Here is a 21,625-nt window from a genome sequence, read left to right as displayed (position 1 = left end):
TCCGTAAATTTACAATCCACTAGAATTATTGCAACTCCTCCGTGTGCATGGCTTGAAGAAATTCTATCTTTTCTATAGACTGTATAATGTTTAATAAAATAAGTTACCTCTGGATTTAAGTAGGTCTCTTGCAAGCAAATGGTTACAGGATTATATTGTGAGATCAAATTGTATATATCATCAGTATTACTGCGTAAACCTCTGCAATTCCATTGTACAATGTGCTTCATTATTTGGTTTTAGAGAGGGAATATGATTCTGTCTGTTTCTTGTAAGAGGGAGCATGCTTTTGACGATCATGTTTAGTCTTATCCTTTCTTGGAAAATAAGGGCGTCCACATTCTGTACTCCCTTCTACATCATCGGTTCCAGTAAGTGAACATCCAGTCTTCATATCACCTTCTACATAAAGATCAAGGACTATATCTCATTGTGCATTTACAGCTTTGCTGTCCACGCTGCTTGAATTTAGTTATTGCAATTCAATGGCATGTTGCCTTTGTGATTTCCTTTGTACTTTATCAATTGATGTAATTTTAGATGGAACTGAGAGTGGGGTATTGTTTATTTCATTGATTGAAACAGGTTTCTTAGCAGGCTGATTTGTCGATGGTACAGATTGTGCTCATTCTGCAAAGGATGTATTAGGTGGGACTGACTCTGTTTGGGTCGCAACAGCTTGACAGTTTTGGGTAGCAGTAGCATAGCTGCGTTTAGGTATAGTTACCTTGACTTGCCTTCTTGCTTCTTGATATGATACTTTGTTTTCGATCTTAAACTTCTGTATCTCTTTTTCCATTTTCCACAGATCACGTGATCCCTCTTACAATGTGGGCACTCTGGAGATTATGCAGTACAATCTGTTTGAGAACGATTTTTCGAACCACAATTAGGACACGTAATTTCACCTCTGCATGTTGTTTGAGAATGACCAAATTTTTGGCATTTGAAACATTTTAAGAGATTTGGAATGTATGCATGGACTCAGCAGTGCAGATAGCCTGCTTTCACTGAGTTTGGTAAATTTAGGGTAGTGAATGTCGATATGATATTTCATGTTGGAACTAGTTGATTGTCCTTCCAGATCATAATTCACCTTGCCTGTGTTACTTTCTGTTCTTGTAATTCAGTAACTATCTCCGCTTCGGTGATGTTTAATAAATCCCACTCACTTATTACTCCTTTTGAGGAGGTCAGTTTATTATGTGGCATGAATTTGAATGGGATTCCGCTTATAGTTGACAGTTTCAATAACAGTTCAGAGTGTCTTGCCTGCATGGTTTCAATTAATAGATCTCCTGACTGGAGTCGTTTTACCATTTTTGGTGTTCCTGCTGAATTTTCAAGACATCTCTGAATGGAAAAGGAGACAATTTGCTTATTGGTTGAGTCGATAATGAATGCATTATGAGAAGAGCTGGTAGTTCTGATTTGCTAGAATTTGTTCTCATTCTTTTTGGGAGACTAAGATCACGTTCCCTTCTATGGGTGTCGGTATGTTGAGAGCTTGTTGGCTCTAGTGGTGGATATTCGTCACAATCCACTGTTGCTCCTTTTAGCCCCGAGAGAGGGGCTTCCTTCTCCCAGGTTACTGGTCCCACCATGTGGAGGCAGGAGTGGTGCCAGTGACCAAGTGATCAGAAAATAAGAAGGCAGTAACATTGATAGTGGGTGAAGCAGTGACGTTACTGGTGAGGGAGGCAGTAACGATGCAAGTGGTCAGCAGTAACATTGTGAGCGGAGGAGGGTTTATGAAAAAAGCTAGTACTTGCCCTGGAAAAACACTAGAAAATAGCACTATAAATTGCTTGGCACTTGGAGACAACTGTATCAGAATCATGGTTTTATTGCTCAAAGTAAAACAAACCATCAACATTAACTGAGTGTTGGAAAAATGTATGGCCAGAGTCAGTTAATTCAGGAAATATGATCAAACCAGCTGAAAACGTAATCAGTGTGATAGTACAACTTTCTTAGTTGGTAGAAGGAAAGGTTTTGATGATATGACTACTGAAGATGTTCAAGAATTACTGGTAGAAAAAAAGAGGCTGGTGAAGCAGATTTGGTGGAAATAGCATCGGAAGTAAACCAAATCAATTCAGAGGATGATAGCAAAGATGAAAATTCAAAAGTTCCAAATTTTCCACTAAAAAGCATATGGGAAGGCATAAAACTTAGCCAAGAAATTAGAATCTTATTTTTTGGATGCAGATCCTTCAACTGAAAGGAGCACAAAGTTCAAAAGGGATCTTCAAAAATGCTTGGCTCCATACCATGAAATTTAAAAAGAAATCAAGCAAAAGCAAACAAATCCAGATTACTGATTTTTTTAGAGTGAGCAAACGATACATGAAATCTAGATGCTGCAGAAGAAAGTTCAGAAGGTGAAGATATTCTGCAACAGAGAAAACGTTCTCATTTGATTGTGCTTAGCAGAGATGAAGAAGAAAATTAAACGAACGTACATTATCTGACATATATGTACCACAGTTTATAAGATGTTCAGTTATTACTATTTTTAATAACTTAAGTTTTGGATAGTTATAAAAAAATTATGTATTTTTTCTTAGCTTTTGGAACGTAACCCAATTTTTTGTAGTGGTTCTTATTCCTGTATAACATGGTTTTGAACTACATGGGATTTTATAGGAACCTAACTATCGTGTTATACGAGAGTTACCTGTAGAGTAGTTTATAAATTAAAATAATATTTTATAATGTGTAGTCTAGGGTAAAATTAAACTATAATGTCATTTACAATACACAGAAAATTAACTATTCACATTATTCATAAAATAAATCTTCCATGCTGATTACAGTGCAAGCAACAGACATTTTTGTAAGGCACTCCGTGATCAGCAAGTTTTAAGGCATGTGGGAGCAGCAAGAAAAATTTCTGTGAATCATTCATGCCTGGCCTGAAAGGTGAGGAATTTTGAAAAAAAATTTCTGCAGTGCTCAAAATGTGAACGTGAGCCAATGGTGTGTGTGTGTGTGTGGGTACATGTGTATAAGTAACAATCTTTTTATTTACTTTCACCGAAACAAATTAAAATACATAACTTTTACCATCTCTGATCATAATAGCAATGAAGCTAGTATGAGCAGAGATGGCAAATGATGCTAGTATGCTGAAATAATTAATATTAGTAAAATAATGAGAGGAGTATACCTCAATATAGTGCATAGAACCCTTCCGTATGATACCCTCCAGAAATTAAAACGGAAAAAACGAAAAAATCGGCAAACTTACCGGTACATTAGAGTAAGAAATAAATAATTAAGTAATCAATTTAACACAATACAAATCAATTTAAAACAATTAAAAATCAAACTAACGCAATTAAAAGAATCAAACGAAAATATTCAAAACGATTTTCCTTCCTGACAACGCTTTTCGACCGTATGTCATGATCACAGGAATAAAAATTCAGGAAGGAAAATCGTTTTGAATATTTTCGTTTGATTCTTTTAATTGCGTTAGTTTGATTTTTAATTGTTTTAAATTGATTTGTATTGTGTTAAATTGATTATTTAATTATTTATTTCTTACTCTAATGTACCGGTAAGTTTGCCGATTTTTTCGTTTTTTCCGTTTTAATTTCTGGAGGGTATCATACGGAAGGGTTCTACGCACTATATTGAGGTATACTCCTCTCATTATTTTACTAATATTATTATCAACGTAAAACATATTGAGTAGCACAGCTCTGATTCATACTATGAAATAATTAATTTATTGCCACAACAGGAAAAAGTAAGAAATCAATCCAATATATTACCTAAATTAATTTGATAAAGATAAAGGATTAATACAAATGTAATTTTTAATTTTTGTTTACCAATAATTACTTACTTACCAAGGTTAAACCACATAGACCTAATTTCAAAGCTTGTTTCTCTTCTCATATCTTTGTATCTATGACAATTATCAAATGTTCAAGAAATACACTTTTTTTTTTATTATCAGAAATTGTGATTTACCTCAATTAGAATTTCATACAAGATATTTTTTGTATAAAAATATTATATCTACGTAAAGTTAAAATTTAATCTCCAAATAATCACTCTAATACCAAGTAAGTTTTTTAAGTTAGTTTATTTAGCGTATCCTGTGTGTTATCAGACACTCAGCCTAAAACACTGATGGATCCAATATCTCTCTATTACAGAAGATTTAGGAGAAGTCCGGTTGGCCTGCCTCCCTAAAATCCACTCATGCACACCTTCTCGATGGTAAACCCTGTTACGTCACTTAGGTGGCAACGAACGTGTAGAGTGGTTCTCTTCAAGACGCCTGATCAGCGTGAAGAGGAAAAGACCAAACCCTCCAGCATATGACAGCACGATGCAGTGGAAGCAGAGGGTGCTAAGAATCTCTGGGTACGACCAGGCTGCCATACACGGAAACTGAACTTTGCCTGTTATAATGTAAGATCACTCATCGGTGAAGACAGGATATTAGAGCTGGAAAAGGAATTAGAAAATGTGAATTGGAATATCATTGGTTTGGCTGAAACAAGAAGAAGAAATGAAACACTTATAAGTTTATCAAGTGGAAATTTGCTGTACACCAATGGAAACAGTGAAAGGAGTGAAGGTGGAGTTGGGTTTCTGGTCAATAAAGATTTTAAAAACAACATTTTGGAATTCAAAAGTACATCACCAAGGGTGTGAAGACTAATACTCAAGATTTCTAAGAGGTACAAGCTAAAGATTATAACGATTTATGCACCAACATCGAGCCATGATGATGAAGAGGTTGAAGAAATGTACACCGAAGTTGAGTCTTCTAGATGAGCAGAAAACCCACTATACTATTATTATGGGAGACTTCAATGGTAAGGTTGGAAAAAGACAAAACAGCGCAGAAAGGGGAACTATAGGAAATTTTGGAATTGGTGAAAGAAATGAAAGAGGTGAAAGACTTATGGAATTTGCAGAATCTCAAGGACTGTCAGTAATGAACACTTTTTTCAAGAAAAGGGTGAACAGAAAGTGGACATGGAAGAGTCCAAATGGATTAACTACTAATGAAATCGACTTCATCCTCACTAACAGAAGATATATTGTGAATGATGTTACCGTCCTGAATAAGGTAAATGTTGGAAGTGATCACAGAATGGTAAGATGTACACTTGGTACAGATGTAGGAAAGGAAAAAACTGACTCCAGTAAATAATACAAAGGTCTTTGAGATAACAGAAGAGGAGAAAAAACAGTATGTACTGGAACTTAAGAACAAGTTTGAGCTTCTGCAGACTGCTCAGGACCAAGACGTCGACGAGGAATATTACAACTTTCTGAAAGTGATAAAGCCCAAGAAACCTACAGGGAAAAAGAAATCCAAAGAAGAAAAAATTAGTCAAGAAACACTTGTTATGATGAACCAAAGACGACAAATGAAGAGCAAGAAAAACACTGACAAGGAAAAAATTGAGTATACTGAATTATGCAAAACCATTAGAAAAAGACTCAGAGAGGACATAAGAAGATTTAACACAAGAAAGGTAGAACAAGCATTAAGGGAAAACAAAGGATTTAAATCAGCAGCCAAGAGCAGTAATGCAGAAAGACAAATGATACTGAAACTGAAGGATAGCGATGGTGTATTTATAAACAGCAGAGAAGGCATAATTCAAATAGCAGAAGACTACTATAGAGAATTATACAAGGAGCACGGGAATGATGCCAGCAGTGGGGAAGATGGATTGCAAAGTAGCAACACATACAACATACCCGATATTCTTCCTGATGAGGTAGAACATGCATTGAAGAAAATGAAGAATCAGAAAGCCCCGGGGGAAGATGAAGTTACTGTAGAGTTGTTAAAATTGGGAGGAAGAGCCATAACACAAAAACTGGCAAGGCTCTTTGCAAAGTGCATTAGTAAAGGTGTGACGCCTAAGCAGTGGAATAATGCAATCATAGTTTTGCTGCATAAGAAAGGAGATAAATCAGAAATTGGAAATTATAGACCAATTAGCTTGTTATCCCACATCTACAAGTTGTTCACAAGGGTCATTACTAACAGATTAGAAAGAATACTTGATGAGAATCAACCGAAAGAGCAAGCTGGCTTTAGGACAGGATTCTCAACTATGGATCACCGTCACGTAATATCACAGCTTATGGAGAAATCAAATGAATATAAAACACCATTATGCCTGGCATTTGTGGATTATGAAAAGGCATTTGACTCCATACAGCATAAGGCAATGTTTCGGGCACTGCAAAGACAAGGCATAGATACCCCATATATTATAATTTTGAAGAAAATATATGAGAGTGCTACCTCCTTTATTAGACTAGACAAAGACAATAAGAAATTTAAAATTGAGAAAGGAGTTCGACAAGGAGACACAATATCTCCGAAGCTTTCAGAAGATTAGACTGGTCGCAGAAAGGAGTCAATGTGAACGGAGAGTACCTAAACCATTTACGATTTGCATATGACATTGTAGTCATAAGCCACGATCCCAAAGAATTAGAGGAAAATCTTAATCAGTTATGCACAGTTAGTAAGGATTTTGGACTAAAGTTGAATATGGCTAAAACAAAAGTAATGATGAACAAGTATGCCACAGAAAGGGAAATAATGATTGAAGGAGCAGTAATTGAAAAGGTGGAGTCATATACTTATCTGGGACAAGTTATTAGCTGTAATAATGATAAATGGCTGGAAGTCAAGAGAAGAATAAATTTTGGATGGATAGCATTCAGGAAATATAGTCACATACTGAAGAGCAATATCCCAGTTTGTCTAAAACGTAAAATAATGAACCAACGTATACTCCCCACCATGACTTATGGAAGTGAAACTTGGGCACTCACCAAAAGAATGGAAGAGAAGCTGAGAACTACACAGCGAAAAATGGAACGAATCATATTGGGAATCAGACTGTTAGATAAGAAGAGAAATACATGGATTAGGCAGCAAACTCAAGTAAAGGACATTCTTATCAAAATTAAAGAACTAAAATGGTCTTGGGCATGACACATAGCTCGAAGACATGATGACAGATGGACTAAGAAAATAACAGAATGGTATCCAAGAGGAGCTAGAAGAAAACCTGGAAGACAAAGGCGGAGATGGATAGATGAAATTCATGAGTTTGTGAGTAGTAAATGGATGGCGAATGCTCAAAAAAGGAGGAACTGGAAAGTTGCTGGAGAGGCCTTCATCCTGCAGTGGATTGAAAATGGCTGATGATGATGATGATGACTATACAATTAGGTAACATTTCAGGAACCTTGCCAGAAACCATCATCAGACCATACTTGGCTGTACTGTTAATAGCCTCCTGCTCATACAGCTAAGTATGTTTGATGAAGGGTTCCAACAAGGTTTCCAAAATGTTACCTAATTGTATAGAACATTTAGTCAGTAGGCTAAATAAACTAACTTAAAAAACTCATGTGGTATAAGAGTGGTTATTTAGATAGAAAAATTTAATGGAAAATCAACACATAACATCCTGTCCTAACTATGTAAAGTTAAGCTTGTTGCTTTTGAACATTAAAAAATAATATCAAGATATTTATATTTTCTGATTACATATTAAGAGTCTACATAATGAGAACATGATATTAAATCTAATGGTGTGACAAATTACAGAGCTCCAAGCAATGTACAAGGAAGGGTTCTGGCAATGAAAGGTTAAGCACTCATAAAATACAGTGAAATCTATTAATGTTCACAATGGTTCTATCTGAAACACAGGCAACTTAAGGGTGACCAAATTAAGAAATGACATTAGTATTTTTCACTTTTGGTTTACACTTCTTATAAACTTAACTTTCATACTGTACTAATTTTGCCATTATGGTACGTTATTGAAGCATTTTATATTGTTTTTCACCCTGGGACTACTGGGTAAACTATATTTAATATAATTAGTAGATCTGAAGTAAATTGAAAGAGAGATACAGTATTTCTACTTATGAAATTTAATGATCAATCAAAAATACAAAACAGCACAGAATAGGCTAGCTGAGGTCTGAATGGTTAGTGCGTTTTTGCCACAATTAAGAAGGTTGCAAGTTCAAGCCTGTATGTTGTCATGGAAACTGCATGGTCCGTTATGAACTGTAGCACCAAAAAAATTCTTGCTCCCCTTAATCCAGTTGAATGCAATCTCAAAGAATACGTAAACTCTTCTGGCCTTGGCTGTCTCAAGAATAAGAGAAATTTATTATTATAGAAAATTGAATAACAAGAGAATGTACTGTTTAGAGTAACCTCTAAATGGTACATTTAGAGGTTAGTGAGCATTCAAATTGTGTGAAGTAAGGAATTGAACAGTTGGTTAGAAAGTAGCCATCAATTTTATGAAAAATTTCTTTAAGAATGGTCCTTCGGGTTAGAACTTGTTCACAGACATCAGCATCACAGACATCAGACATATACCATTAGCATTTTCAATCTTGTCAACAGAGATCATATCCTTCTGAATATTCAGGAACAGAACACATCACTTCAGCTAGGTCATGTCTTCATCATTTTCTGCCACTCGGTATTGGAAACCTGCACGTTAGAAGCATTCCAAAACAGCTTCTTGTAAAATGCTAATATTAACTGGTTACAAAGTCTTGCATAATGAGCTTTAATAGCCTGTATAATCGCTGATATAGTAGTTGGAGTTTGGATGTCAGAGTCAGGATTTAATCATTACTTTTGTTCCATAACAACTGGTATAATATCAACAAGCAGCAGAATCTTCCAATTTTCTATATTTCTGAGGGTTTTCAGTTGTAATTTATTCTTGAAATATTTTTAGTGGTTCTTTTTATTGGAGAACAGAATTTTCTTCAGTACACATGATGTAACTATCACAAAACACAAAAATACTTTAATATCTTAATTAGGCAAGTTTTTTGCCTTTAAACTCACATCCCTTCTGATCCACTGCAGAAAACTAAAGTGGTTGAAAAGTGACATTTTTCAGCCACCTTTCCACAATGTTCAACATACTTTGCAGCAACTTTATCTTCATCTTATTTTAGATTTTCTGGTTCCTTTCCATCAAATATCAAATAAAACGTAAAATATATTATTTGATTTATCTTATTTAACATTTCAATTGTATTGACATAAATTTACATATAAGTGTGTGTCAAGTATATTGACATACACATCATGAACAGAAATGATGGACAGGACTGGATGGGGGAGGAGTTATGCACTTAGTTAAGAAGCATCAAAAATCTAAAGCAGTGCATACAGTTGACATTTGGTGCATCCAGTGGGCCATTTTGGTGTGACATAAGCACTAGGAATGAAAAAATGTGAGTAGGAGTGTGTTATAGAGATAATGACTTTGATGAATAGACAGAATTGTACAGAGAAACAGACCAGGCTAGCATATCAAAATGTATTATAATGGTAGATTTTAATTTTTTCCAAACAGTGACTAGAACTTTTGGGTTGTTCACACACACACACACACACACACACACACACACACACACACACACACACACACACACACACTAGCAAGACTTTATGGATGACTGTTTTTTACAGCAGCATGTTACATAAGCAACATGAGTAAGGTTGGTTGGTTGGAGATTTATTTGGCACATCAGCATCTATGGCTTTTGGTGTTCCATACATATGGTAAGTATGGATGTTATTTCTTGCAGGTGGGGATTATTTCCTAACTATGGCTACAAAATTATTACTATTATTACTTTTTATTAGCTAAAGGAGGTGATATATATTAATCCTTTTGAGAAAAGTGATGATGTTTGAGACATTTATTTTATTACCCAAGATTGAAGAAAGTGTAAGAGAGTCTTTCGTTATGTCAGAAGTGAGAAGGTTCTGGCATTCTCATGCCAGAACCTTCTCACTTCTGAGTAAGAGTAATACTCGTGATCTGATTATCAGCAATGATTACTACTGAATTAAGAATCTGTAGATAAAAAGAACCAGTAAATGGCAGTGATCACAGTGTATTGATGTGGGATTTATTTAAAGATGTAACTACCATCAAGGGTAAAGGGAAGGCATTTTAGCTTTCATAAAGTTGATTACAGTGGTCTCAGACAGTTTTTAAATTCTATACAGTGGTACCAAATGACAATGCCATCAGCAAATTCTAAATGGGAAGCATTCAAGGAATTAATCATAGAAACTATTAGGCTTTCCATACCAATAAGAAATACTGTTCAAATGATATCCATTTAGACCTAAATGGATATCATTTGAACTAATGAGATTTGTGGATGGGAAGAAAAATATGTGGGATGTATATATATTATCAGGTGACAGGGAAGCCTATGGTAGACATCAACTAGTCTGCAATCAAGTTCCAAATGAAGTTAAATAAGCTAAGGCAGATTATGAGACATCTTTGGCAAAGAATGCAAAGAAAAACAGCAAAGGCTTTAAATAAATAAAGTACTTATTAAAGTAAAGGAAAATTGAGTAAAGTACTTATGTAAGCACTAGAAGGAAGGCGATGAATCAAATTGGTCAACTTGATAGTGATGGTTCAACTGTTGATGATCTAGCTCAGGTTGTTGACAAATTTAATAAGTATTTTGAATTTACATTCATACATGAGGAATTATTTAGTGAAGTGGTTTATTTAAAGAAGTTCATCAAACTCTAACAGGGAGCTAAATAATTTTGTGATAACTGAGAGGAAAGTGTAATAGAAATTGTTGGAGTTAAACATAAGAAAGTCACTTGAGGTAGACGGGATCTGTTCAATTACATTAAGGAAGGCAGCAAAGGAAGTAAGCAAATCCGCAGTCATAATTATGAGAGCATCCTTGGATTGAAGGTAAGTTTTCCATGAACTGGAGATGTGCAAATGTATCCCCAATTCAGAACAATGAGTGACAAGAGTGCAGTTATACTTCAGGAACAGCATTGATGTGTTAAGGGGAAATCTTGTCTGCCAATTTGATGCAGTCAAAAACAAACTGGATACAAAAGATAATTCTGATATCGCATACTTGGATTTCAGGAAGGTTTTTGATACTATTGCACATAATGGAGCAGTGTGGTTTGTTTGTTATTTGGTTTTTAGGAGCATTAGCAACTAAGGCCATATTGCTCCGGGATATGCGGTGGTCATTCCCTGACCTTTCCGCATTCTCCGTATTTGGTGGTGACGGGCTCGAACCCCGGTCTAATCAAGAAGCGTGTGCTATGCACTGCTGCTCCTTCCCACCTGGCTACGGAGGCGCCAAGGAGCAGTGTGGCATTAAGGGCATGTTGCTGCTACAGATAAAGGGATGGCTGAGAGGGAGAAGACAGAGTGATAAACAATGGACACAGCTCTTCCTGGAATAATGTTATTAGTGGAGCCTTCCAGGGTTCGGTGTTTTGCTCATTGTTGCATTCTGTATTTATTAATGATATTGATGTAGGTATATCAGGCTTAATGTGTTAGTTTGCAGATGATACAAAGGTTGGAAGGGTAGTTAATGACAATTGAAGTTTAACACTGACAAATGAAAGATACAGCATATGGACAGGACAGCACATATAGTTTTGTTAATGATATACATGACTTTTGCTAGTAGTGATAAGGCGATTATCCCATTGTGTTATTGGTTTGGTTTTTTTTTTTTTTTAGGAGCATTAGCAACTAAGGCCATATTGCTCTGGGGATATGCAGTGGTCATTCCCTGACCTTTCCACATCCTCCGTATTTGGTGGTCACGGGCTCGAATCCCAGTCTAATCAAGAAGCGTGTGCTATGCACATCCCATTGTGTAAGGCAGTGGTCAGGCCATATCTTGAGTACTGCACACAGATCTGGAAGCCTCATTTTAGAAAGGATGTAGAGCTGCTGGAAAGGGTACAGAGAAAGGTACTGAGATTGGTGAGGGCGAACAAAATGCTCATCAAAAAAGACTTCAGTTGTACAAACTGCAGCATTTTGGGACTAGGCACCTGCAAGGTGACCTGATTGAGATGTTTAAGGCTTTGATTGGATTGTGTAAACTGCTCGATGCTGATGGGATTTTTCCTTGTGCTCAGACTACACGAGCGGGCATAACCTGAAATTGATTAAGGATGGTACAAGAACATATGTGCAACATTTGAAATTCAAGGAAGAAGCAGAAGAACTAGACAAACTATAGGTGGGAATGGTTAGGTGAAACAGAGATTTTTTTTTTTTCCGGTTGATGCTGTATACGCTTGCTTTCTTGCATAATTTGCCACTACTAATACTAATACTATTATTATGGATAATTTAACTAATTTTGCTATGTATACATGTACATTTTAATCATTACCAAATAAATTAAAGAGGTAAGGCCAGATAGGATGCGAGGGCATACTCTAAAGTTTGGCAGCATACATAAGCAGCAGCATCTGTCTTCGTAAGGATAATGGAGGCTCACGTGTATCGATATATAGACTATGCACTGGAGATGTTCGGAAAGCACTTAGACTATTCTAAGTGCATAGTGTTGAATGCTATTGAGGGACTATAATGCTGTTTTCGAGCTGAGTCATATACGGGCACCATAGTCTAGTTTGGATCCGATTATGGTTTGGTTTTATATAGGTGAAGAAGGGAGTATCGGTCAGTTCCCCATGATATTAATTTTCTTCAAACAAATAGTTCGTACATGCTGTATGTGTTTCAGGAAGTTTAATTTCTTATCCAATATTAAATCTAGGAATCTAATATGGTCATTGACTGGAATAGCATGATTTCCCAGGTGCAATTCAGGATCAGGATGTGCAGTTTTCATTTCTTGCAGAAGTGTAAGAAATAAAAACTGCACATCCTGATCCTGAATGCACATATTTTGCGAGTGACTGGATATAGTGAGGTCATCAGCATAAAGATAAGTTTCTATTGAATTCAGGATGGTTGGTGTTAGAGTGTGTATTCTAACTGCAAAGAGTGTGGCACTGAGAACTGACCCTTGTGGGACTCCTTCCTCCTGCAGATTTTGGAGAGTGCACTTTGAAAACGAACCTGACAGGTTCGATATTCAAAAAAGCTCTGAATTAATGATAGTGAGGGTAAATGTCCCCTTAGTCTTAGGGCACGAAAGATGCCACAATGCCACGTGGTTTCAAAGGCTTTCTCTATATCTAAGCTCACCATGACCAAATGTTCGTTCTTTATGAATGCATTTCATACATTTGACTCAGCCTTTATCATACGATCTAGGGTAGATCTGTTTTTATGAAATCCAAACTGATTGTTGTTCATAGTAGTTTGAGTTTCCAGATATCAAGTCAGACAACTGTGTACCATTTTTTCCATAGTCTTACCCAGGCAGCTAGTAAGTGAGATAGGTCTATAATTATGTGGGTCTGATTGGTCTTTTTCTGGTTTTGAAATGTGTGAACAACAGAATGTCGCCCAGAAATGGGAAAGTAATTTGCAACAAATATTTTGTTGAAAAGGTTTAGGAGAGAGTAACGAGTTCTCTCATTTAGATTCTTTAACATTAGGTAGTATATGCCGTCTTGACCAGGCGCTATTGGCTGATTTTTTTTTAAAGATTCTTCTAATTCATACATGGTTAGTGGTTCATTATAAGAGAGGGCTGACTTCACTCCAAAATTTATTTTATATTTTTCAGCTATTGTTTTGGCTTTTAGAAAAGTTGGATCATATGCGATTGAGGCAGAATGGTGAGCAAAAGATTCCGCGAGGATGTTTGCAATATCCTCTGGAAGGGTTATCTCTTGTCCTTTATAGATGATGATTGGGGAAGGAATTGATGGAAATTTACCAGTAAGGCATCTTATTTTCTGCCAGATTAGTCCTGCACTTGTGTCTTTAGTGGCAGATGAGGCAAAATGAATCCAAGATTCTTTTTTAGCTTTTCGCTGAATGTAACGGGCACGAGCTTTAAGTTTCTTGTAGATAATCAGATTGTTAGCGGTTGGATTCTTTCGAAACTGATTCCATGCCTTGTTCTTTTCTCTCTTAGTGGTGTTACATGATGAATTCCACCAGTAGTTTTTGTGTTTTGATCCTTTATTTGAAGTTTGAGGAATGGTAGTAGCAGCAGCAGCTGCTGCCAACATTTGTTCTGTAATGTGTTTAACGGTGTTATCTATGGAGTGATGCTGGATATTCTCATCCTCTAGTGTTATACTGGATGCATCCAGTCAGCTTTTGAAAATTTCCATTTAGATCGATGCTTACTGGTAAGTTTCTCCTTGTGCAGAGCTTACAGATTATAGGAAAATGATCACTATTTAATGGGTTCTCTGAAACACTCTAATCGAAGTCTGGAAATAATGTGGGTGAGCATATCAACAGGTCTATAGCAGAGGTTGAGCCTGTTGGAAAATGGACATAGGTGTGGGAGCCTGTGTTAAGAAGTGTGAGATTATGCTTTCCAAGAAAAGCCTCTATCATGCATCCATGGTTGTCTGTCTGCAAAGATCCCCATAACTGGTGATGCGCATTAAAATCGTCCAACAGGGAGAAAGGAGACGATAGTTGTAGGATAAAATCATTTAGTTCGGTTAATGAGCAGTTCTGATTTGGTGAGATATATATTGATACAAGAATAAGCGTTGTACCAAGAGCAAGGCGTACTGCAACTACTTCTAAAGTGGTTTGTAGGGGAATACGTCTCTGGAAGGGATTTTACTGTCAATCAGTATAGCTACACCACCATGTGAACCATGGGTAGAGATCCTGTCATGCTGAATAGTATATAGTTTTTAACTGAAAGTGTCACTTGCTGAGAAAGATTCGTTTCTTGTAGACAGATGCCTACTGAATGATGCTGATTCATCAAATCGTAAATATCGTCTATGTTGCTATGGAGGCATGTACAGTTCCACTGAATCAACTGATCCCTTATTTAGCTTTGGAAGTAGAAGGTGTTTCTGACTGTTTTTTAGAGCCATTCTGTTTGTAGCGTTCCAATTTAATTTTATCTTTTCTCGGAAAAGTGGGTCATGGAGTATCCATGTCTTCCTCAGCATGTATTTCTAAAACAGTTTTATCATTATGAGTCGTGTCATCGATTTCCATATCTGTGCTTGGAGCCTTTTGAGGTTTAAGATTTCTCAGACTCTCGGTATCTGAATGTGATGGAGTAATAGTTGGTGGTATGGTGACTGGGGTATTATTTGCTTGGTGTTTTACATGTTCTTTAGGGGACTCCTGCAAACTCGCTAGAACAGCCAGAGACCAGATGGAAATGGATGTAGCTGAGTAGCATGGCCAAATTTTTGGCACTTGAAGCACCTGAGAGGATTGGGGATATAAAGTCAGATATGACAATTCAGATATCCAGCCTTAACTGCAGCTGGAAGGATTGGTGTTGAAAAGGTCAGTATAACACTGTGAGGCGGAACCAGTTCACTGTCTTTCTTGATTTTAATTTGCTTTGCCTGTACAAATTTTTGGTCGTAGCTCTTGGACTAATTCCTCTTCAGTAACATTTATTAAGTCCCATTCAGACAGCACTCCTTTGGATGTATTTAGGGTGGATGAGGAGTTACTGTGACAGGAATATTCATGAATTTTTAAATTCGTAGCAGGGCTTCGGAGTGCCTGCTATTCATTGTCTCTATAAGTAGATCTCCAGAGCAGAGTCTTTTCACCATTTTAGTTGGTCCAGCAGCATTCTCAAGACATTTCTGGATAAGAAATGGAAAAAGCTTCTATTGGAATGAACCGCAGCCTAGAAAATAAGATGCAGGATATTTCAGAGACTGCTGGGAATCATTGGGGCACAAATAAACACACAGGTTGTGTTAGGGTAGCTAAGAAAAAGAACAGGTGCATGTATACTTGCGTGTACACCAATGCTAGGAGTTTAGTAAATAAATTTGATGAATTTGAGGTATTGCTCAAAACATCAAAGGCAGATATTGTGGGGATTTCAGAGACGAGGTGTCACACAGATATAAGGAATGCAGAACTGGAATTTGGGGAGTACAATGTCTACAGAAAGGATAGACAGGATAGGAAGGGAGGAGGGGTTATGCTATTAGTTAAGAAATACTTAAAATCCAAGGAAGTGAAGCCAGTGGACATCGCAGGACAGTGCAGTGTTGAGTCAGTTTGGTGTGACATAAGCATTCGGAGATCAAAATTGAGAGTAGGAGTGTGCTACAGGCCTAATGACTCTGATGAGTATAATAAGAAACTGTACAGGGAAATAGAGTGGGCCAGTAAATCAGAGAGTCTTATAATGGGGGATTTTAATTTCCCAGATAGTGACTGGAATTTGGGGGCTGGTCACTCACACACTAGCAAGGCTTTTGTGGATTTATTGGATGATTGTTTTCTACATCAGCATGTTCGGGAGGTAACTAGAGGGAGTAATACTCTTGATATGATTATCAGTAGTGATTCTTCATGCATTAAGAATCTGCAGGTAAATGAACCACTAGGTGGCAGTGATCACAGTGTGCTGAAGTGGGATTTACTCAAAGAGGTAACTACCATTAGGGGTAAAGGGAAGGGTTATTTCTTTCGAAAAGGCAACTACGATGGACTGACAGTATTTAAATTCTATACAGTGGGAACAACTGATGATGTTACCAACAGCAAATTCAAAATGGGAAGCATTCAAAGAACTTATCTTGGAAGCTACCAGGCTTTACATACCAACTAAGAAATATTGTTCAAGGTTTAGGCCTAAGTGGATGTCAGATGAACTAATGAGACATATGGCAGAGAAGAAAAATGCATGGGATACATACAAATTAACACGTGACACAGAAGCCTATGATAGATAACCAAGTTACAAAGGAGGTTAGGCAGGCGAAGGCAGATTATGAGAAATCTTTGACAAGGGATGCAAAGAAAAACACCAAAGAGTTCTTTACTTATGTAACCTCTAGAAGGAAGGGGATGAATCAGATTGGTCCACTTGATATCGATGGGTCAACTGTTGATGATCCTGCTCAGGTAGCTAACAAACTGAATGAATATTTTGCATCGACATTCACACATGAGGAGTTATTCAGCAAGGGGAATGCCAGAGGTGTATTCAACTCTGGCAGTAAGCTAGAGAATCTTGTAATAACTGAGAGTAAAGTGGAGGAGAAATTGTTGAAGATAAACACAAGAAAGGCACCTGGGGTGGATGGGATCTATCCAGTTATATTAAAGGAGGCAGCAAAGGAAGTAAGCAAACCCTTAGCCATAATTATGAGAGCTTCCTTGGACTCAGGGGAAGTACCCATAGACTGGAGATATGCAAATGTGACCCCAATTCACAAAGGAGGATCAAAGGGCGACACAAGTAATTATAGACCTGTTAGTTTAACTTCTGTTCCTGGAAAATTAATGGAGGCACTGGTTAAAGAAGCACTGCAGGATCATCTAGACAAGACTTCAGTTATAGCTCAGACACAGTATGGTTTTGTTAAGGGGGAGTCTTGCCTGACCAATTTGATTGGATACTATGATGCAGTCACAAAAGAACTGCATACAGGGAATAACTTTGATATTATATACTTGGATCTTAGAAAGGCTTTTGATACTGTTGCACATGGAAGACTGCTGCACAAATTGGAGCAGTGTGACATTGGAGGCAAATTGGAGCAGTGTGGCATTGGAGGCAAATTGCTGCTATGGATAAAGGGGTGGTTGAGGGGGGGAAGACAGAGAGTGGTAATCAATGGACACTGCTCATCGTGGACTAATGTTATTAGTGGAATCCCTCAGGGTTCAGTATTGGGTCCATTATTGTTTTCTGTATTTATAAATGATATTGATGATGGTATATCAAGCTTAATGTCCAAGTTTGCAGACGATACGAAGGTTGGCAGGGTTGTCAAGGACACTACTGACACTATGCTACTGCAACAGGATCTGGAAAGGTTGAGCAGATGGGCTGAGAGGTGGCAAATGAAGTTTAACATTGACAAATGAAAAGTACTACGTATGGGAAACAGCAACCCAAGAGCAACGTATCAACTCTGTGGTACTACACTGACAGTGGTAGAGAATGAAAGGGACCTGGTGGTGGTTGTGCAGGCAGATATGAAGTTTTCTGAGCACTGCAGACGGGCTGCAAGAGTAGCTCATGGTGTATTGTCGATGATATATAGGCCTTTTTCTAGCAGGGATAAGGAGGTGATTATTCCCTTGTATAGGGCAATGGTCAGGCCACACCTAGAGTACTGTATACAGGTCTGGAGGCCTCATTTCAAGAAGGATGCGGAGATGCTGGAACAAGTACAGAGAAGGGCAACAAGATTAGTGAATGGAACAAAGGGGTGCTCTTACGAAGAAAGGCTAAAGTTTTGCAAATTACAGTGTCTGGGGACTAGACACCAGCGAAGTGATCTGATAGAGGTGTATAAAGCCTTGAATGGTTTGAACATGCTCAATGCTGATGGGATTCTTCCTCTTGCTCAGAATAATCACCTGAGAGGGCATAAATTCAAATTGAGAAAAGACAGATGTAGGATAGATGTGAGGAAATTTGCCTTTAGCCAGCGGGTGGTTGGTTGGTGGAATAGACTTTCATCCCTTGTCGTGGAAGTTGATAGCCTAAATAAGTTTAAGGCTCAGCTGGACAGGTATTTCGAACGAACAGAGGGGTGAAGTGGAAGTGGTTATTTTTTATTTATTTATTTATTATTATTTTATTTTATTTATTTATTTTTTTTGGCTGATGCTGCATAAGCTTGCTTTCTTGCATCAAATGCGTCTACTAATGCTAATGCTAAAGTGCACCTATTGGTTGACTTTTTTGGGAATGTATGATAAGAAAAAGTGGTGATTCCTTTTTGGATCCTTCTGTTCTTTGTTGCTTGGGATGGGAACTGTCAAAGTCAGTTTGGTCTGTCCTTGAACAAGTTGAGGCATGAGGCTCAACAGATGGATTACAGTCTTCATGATCCATGTTAGCTCCTTTTAGCCCTTGGCAGAGAACCTTTTCTGCCAAGGTTACCGGCCCTGCCACGGGGAGGCAGAAGCAGTGCCGCTAGAGTGACCAAGCAGTGTAAGAGTTAGTTTGTTAGTTTTAAGGAAAGAAAAGAAAGGTGGTTTTACTTACAACTTTCTGTAACTTACTTACAATTTGTAAGAATAAGTTAACAGTAAATTACTTTATACGTAAGAAAAACTTTCCAAATTAACAAGAACTGTCGCAGTGAGAAAATGCTCTGTAAATAGCTCAAAGAATTGCTCAATCACAATAACGCTGGTCACCCGGGCCTTAATCACTGGGAAAGGTACACAGGGCCATATCTAAATATTTTCAATTAATTAAATTTTATTTAGCTAATTGTCCCAGTGTAGGAAATCCTCTTTTCTAGGGTTGGGTAACAATAAATAAACTATTTATTTTGCAAATATTGTGGAGTCAGTGTTTTTCACTTTTCAAATTCAATTATTAAATTTCCATGTAATGTCTTTCCCAGGACATATATAGAAAAATGATTTAATTTTATGTGCATTAAATAAAAGAAATCATCTGATGTAAGAACTCACCTAGAGATAATTTTGGTCCTCTTGTTTTGAGAAAAATTTTCTAGCTGTAACGCATCTTGAGTGAGGAAGGATATGGAACAATGGAAGAAATTATTCCAGAGCTACAAAACATTAAAAAAAAAAAAAAAAAAAAAATATATATATATATATATATATATATATATATATATATATATATATATAGTATTTATATATTATGGGGAAGATTATGATAAGAGAAATATATTAAAAGATATACCAGAGTAATTTATGGAAACACACATAGGATAATATAATATACAAAAGACAGTGTACAGAAGGTTAATATACAAAACCTATCATTGTATACCTGCAATTTGGGTAACTTTGTCTGCAGTCAACCACCCAAATTGAAAGGAAAAAATCCCTTATCACTGTTTTTCCTTTCAATTTGTGAGGTTAAACCTAGATGAAGTCACCCAAATTGCAAGTATACAATGATAAGTTTTGTCTTCTAATTACAAAATAACGAGAGGCATTACCTTGATATACACATGCAAGACGTTTCTTTACTAACACTCTCTTTGAATTAAATCCTGTGATCATAACCAAGGTCGATAAGCCCAGTCCACTTAAGGAAAGTAAAAATTTTTTTTTAGAATTTTAGGACATTCAGAAGTTATTGGTGTTCATTTTTAATTTATTGACACAATGCCTTCTCTTACTCAGTGACAGGTGTTGAAGTTCTGATGTATTTTGGTGACAGGTTTATGGCTCTTGAACCACAGATTCCGGGTGCACTGGATCACTACTGTTTTGCTTCCAAGTGTTAGAATTCATTAAGTTATTCTAAAATTCATTTCATTCAAGGAGAATGTTAGCAAAGAATGTTAATGCACTTATATATTGAGGTAATTCCTCTCATTATTTTGTAAATTACTCGATTACCTAGTACATACTGAGCCTTGATATCTTTCATTTGTTAAGTATATTATCCTTCTGTATACTATCTTTTGTATACAGTAAACCCCCGCTATTCGCGGGGGTTACGTTCCTGAGAAATGTCGCGAATACCGAAAACGCGAATACTGAGTTATGGCTCCCATAGTAATAAAGGGGTTCCGTTCCAAAGTATGAAATATATAAGAAAAACTAGTCTAAAATTTTGTCTATGTATGTATTATATGTACCTTCATAATATGACTATGTACATAGACAGTACATAGTGAAATGCAAGCATAAGGTATTGAAATGAAAATAAGAAACAATTTAATATTAAATGTAATATTTGTTAGAAATTTCAAACAAATCTTTCAAACCAGCGCCTTTGCTTGCTAGCAAAAAAAACATCCCGCCAGTGCTATCACCAGTTTCGCTAAAGTGTTGATAAAGGAGTTTTGCCTTTTCGCGAATGATGAGTGAACTTAACGGAATTTTATTTTGAGTTCGGTCTTCTATCCACAGATTTAAAGCCTTTTCCATTTTTTCTAATTTAACATCACGAGTTACAGAGCAAATTTTTGAAACAATTAGCGCATTTTCACGGACACTACGGCGGATTTTTTCTTCCGATTTTTTGATTGATCGTACCATTGACTCACTGATTTTATAATGTTTTGCCACTGAGGAGACACTTTCACCATTAGAAATTTTGTCTAATAACTTAATTTTATTCGCTAATGTCATCACCTTCTTTGATATTTTCACATTTCTCTTTTTATTCATAGCCATATTTTTGTAGGGGTTAGAAAGAACTTGTCCACAATAAAGTCACTTTCTTTCGTTAACACACTCGAAAAAGTCTGTTTTACACTGCAAAACGGTAGATTTATCATTTTTGTAAGCATATCAATTTATAAATAGATAAATTTATTCAATTTATAAACATATAAATTAAAAGCAAACGATGAAACTTTCCATGACAAACGCGTAACACATACTGAACAAGGATTAGCGAGAAACATCCACGCTCGCGATTTTGTCACCCCTCTCCCCCCACCCACCGAACGCTGTTTTGACCGGGAAAGATAATTTTAGCCACGCCCATGTTTTTTATGGCGGAAAATATTCATGGCGCTTTAAAATTCACATTTTTTCAGGTTTCATTTCATATTAAACGGCGATCGCAAATACGCGAAACCGCGAATAGCGGGGGTTTACTGTATTATATTATCCTATACATTTTCCATAAACCTATCTGATATATCTCTTAATATATTTCTCTTATCATAATCTTCCCCATAATACATAAA

General features: G+C 36.7%; 1 protein-coding gene across 1 annotated transcript in view; it reads right to left on the bottom strand.

The window, feature by feature from the left end:
- Positions 1-21,625, bottom strand: part of mbc (dedicator of cytokinesis protein myoblast city) — a 966,604-nt gene that overhangs the window by 223,001 nt on the left and 721,978 nt on the right. The window contains exons 28-29 of the mRNA XM_090373417.1: positions 19,416-19,516; positions 3,861-3,919 (exon numbers count right to left, since the gene is read on the bottom strand). Coding sequence (XP_090229543.1) covers positions 3,861-3,919; positions 19,416-19,516 — 160 coding nt within the window. The remainder of the gene's footprint in view (positions 1-3,860; positions 3,920-19,415; positions 19,517-21,625) is intronic.

This window comes from Mastigoproctus giganteus, chromosome 5 (assembly GCF_048544385.1).
Source record: "Mastigoproctus giganteus isolate SK-2022 chromosome 5, ASM4854438v1, whole genome shotgun sequence".
In the NCBI taxonomy this organism is placed as follows: Eukaryota; Metazoa; Arthropoda; class Arachnida; order Uropygi; family Thelyphonidae; genus Mastigoproctus; species Mastigoproctus giganteus.
Note: the sequence above shows the minus strand (reverse complement) of the source record. Positions and strands in the feature narration are given on the sequence as shown.